This window comes from Egretta garzetta, unplaced genomic scaffold, assembly GCF_000687185.1.
Source record: "Egretta garzetta isolate BGI_Z169 unplaced genomic scaffold, ASM68718v1 scaffold271, whole genome shotgun sequence".
Taxonomy (NCBI): domain Eukaryota; kingdom Metazoa; phylum Chordata; class Aves; order Pelecaniformes; family Ardeidae; genus Egretta; species Egretta garzetta.
This window is the reverse complement of record NW_009258669.1, coordinates 6,284,189-6,287,134: the sequence shown is the minus strand read 5'-3', so window position 1 is coordinate 6,287,134 and position 2,946 is coordinate 6,284,189. Positions and strand designations below refer to the sequence as shown.

The window sequence follows — 2,946 nt, the reverse complement described above, 5'->3', positions numbered from 1 at the left end:
TCCAATTAAAATGAAATTAATTCAAGGTTAAATTAAAAAATTCTATTTAAGAAAATTTATTTTTCTTCTCCTAGTGTTGGGGTCCTTAATTGAAATATATTCTAGGTTATATATTTTGGAGAAAGGTTTCAATATTATGTAGCAAGCTTGCTGAATCCAAAATACCTTTCTGATTTGTGGAATGAAAAGTGATTTAGGGCCTTTCTCTTTTCTGCTGGTTTTTTTTTTTGTCCTTCATTTTTTCCCTCTTTAGCTTACTGCTGTTCAGTGGCAAAAGAAATTTCCTTGGCCTGTCCTGAGTAAATTGGAAATTTAAGTAGCCATTGATCTACTCAGAAGATAATTATTTAAATTCTTACTCTGACACCTTTTCAGAAGGTACTGTGAAGATCAACAGCAGGATTCAGTTCTTCCTTGTGTCCAAATCTGCTGGCAGAACTGTTAATAATAGCACGAAAATAGAGGTTAACACTTACAGAAAAATGCCCATTTCTATTCCATAGTCTTTTTGTGTTGTAATTCCTTGCCAACCTCATAGTTCCTCTGTTGGATTCATAAAAACAATACTTGGCTGATTGGGTTTAAATGTCTGTGCATTAATGCATTTCCAGATTAGACAGAGTCAGTATTAATTTTCTTCTATACTAAATTGTTTTTTTTTTCTTCTCCATTCCCACTTCTCCAATATTTCTTCCACTTTCATCCCTCCCCTGCCCCAATTTTCCCTCTAAAAATATCCTTAGGAATGACTTGCTGATGGTGTGCCGCCAGCTGAATATGGAGGAGTCTGTCGTGGAGATCATGCACCAGCTGGGAGCAGATGAAAATGGAAAAGTTTCCTTCCAGGATTTTAGTCAGTGCCGCATGGAACTGGTACGAGAAATCAGGAAGGAGGAAGTGGAGCTTTCTGTGATATCGGATGACTCTTGTAAAAAGAAAGAGTTAAGGGATAGGATAGCTTCCTGGCCAACTAGCAGCAATAACAGTTTAGGTAGGTATGACTTTTAAATGTTGTGTTGGTGTAGTTTAACAAAAGATAAACTCCGGGGGTTGTGTTACCAATTTTACTGGCATCAGGATTTCTCCTAAAGGTGACTATGCTGTGGCATAACTTCATCATATATTACAGTGCTGTTGTAACTGGTGCAGTTTGATTATCGGTATGTAGACTAGAATGTGTGCAGAACATCCGCTTCTAAAAACCCTAGTTGTGCAAGACAATGATCTTTCTTGAAAGGACAAGAGCTGCGGAGCTTAGCTGGTAACTGAAGATCCAGCGAGCTCTTTGTTATCTGTAAAGCCCAGACAGGTAGGTAGGTAGAAATATTAAAAATGAGGAGGGAAATAATCTTAGTCTTTTGTCTTTCAGATGTAATATACTGTAGGAATGTGGATCGGTTTTGGATGCTTTAAAAATCATTCCACTTAGTTGGGGATCTGAGTGCTGGAAGTGCCTTGTGTTTTAGTGAATACAAAAATTCTCTTTTCCTTTTGCCCCACCACTACCCAGGACACAAAAAAAAAAAAGGAAAAGAAATTTTGCCATGCCATTTACAGGTACATAGGATGTAGAACGGATTGTGTCATTGAGTCTAGTCCTTGATAGCACTGTGATCAATTTGCATTAGAGCAGAAATGTTAACACCTATAAAATACTTCCCTTCACCCTGTAACAGGTGCAAGAGACCAGGGGACACAGCTTCTTTGGTCAAAAATTCCCAAATGCAAGGTACTGTAGAAAAAGCTGGGGATGTTGTCCATGTTCTAGCTCCCTATAGCAGCTGTGTACTAGCTAAACGTGACTGCTGGCCCATGATCTTAGAACTGACTTATATCCATGCTTCAGAAGGCGGCCATCAACCTCTGATTGTATTTAATTAGAGCTGTGTCCCCTCAACCTTTTGCTTAGACTATGAGAGCCTAGATTTTTTTAAAATAATTTTTAATTAGAGATCCTCCATTAGTCATCCCAATAGTCTTTATTTCTGTATGTCCTGCATTAAGTTATGAGTAAGTATTTTTTAGTCAAGTATACTTCATGCATCTTCCTGGAGAGTTTGCTTATCTGTCTTCTGGCTCCTCATCTAACTGACCTGTTGTCAGAGTCCAGTTCTCTCTGATGAGGTTCTTTTTAGATATTCCATGCGTGGAGGTTGTCATGTTTAACGTCAGATTTACTTATTGAAGATAGTTGATGTTACATGGGATTTCTGGTTTAGCAGAATGGTACAAAACATACTGAAAACACAATACAAATGTAAGTTACACATAGCAGACTACAGCAATTGCAATACATATTTCAATCACAATACCAATGTGATTCCCATTACCAGGCTCTCTGATATGCTCAGCATCATGACACTGGGCATCCCCAGTCTCCCTGCAAAGACATATGTGGGTTAAAGCCAGCTCAAGCCCATTGCTTCTGCATGTTGGTCCGGCTAACTCAGGGAGACATTCACACTCTTTTAATGAACTCAGGGAGAAATGCACCACCAGCTGATCCACTCAGCTGTTGACAGCTGTTTATCTAAAGCAAAGACCACCCTCAGGTCCCTTTGGTGTTGAGATCAAGTCTGCTTCTTTGCAACAGCTGTGGTCAGTCATACCCATCATTATTCCCTGAGCTTCATGGGCCCATTGTCCTGGCCCATCTCCTCTGAGCCTTCTTACATGGTAGGGGTTAACTGGTCAGTCACACCCATCTTTATTTTTTCAGTAGTCAGTCCCCTAGAATGGAAAACTGTGAATGTGTTGGTTTTGAGTTTGTTTGGGGGTTTGGTTTTTTTTTTGTGGGGGAGGTGGGTTCAGCATGTTCTGTCTTCTGGTAACTCTGCACATGTTTTTGGCTGGTCATCTCAGGCATTCAAATTTTCCTTTTTTGCTTTGTATCCTTGGTGAATTCTGTATCTTCTTGTTTTTTAGATTGACTGCACTTCTCCCTCA

At 39.4% G+C, this 2,946-nt stretch overlaps 1 protein-coding gene across 1 annotated transcript in view; it reads left to right on the top strand.

Annotated features, from left to right (window-relative positions):
* Window positions 1-741: 741 nt before the first annotated feature.
* MCC (MCC regulator of WNT signaling pathway) overlaps window positions 742-2,946 on the top strand; it is a 209,070-nt gene continuing 206,865 nt past the window's right edge. The window contains exon 1 of the mRNA XM_035888472.1: window positions 742-991. Coding sequence (XP_035744365.1) covers window positions 757-991 — 235 coding nt within the window. The 5' untranslated portion in view covers window positions 742-756. The remainder of the gene's footprint in view (window positions 992-2,946) is intronic.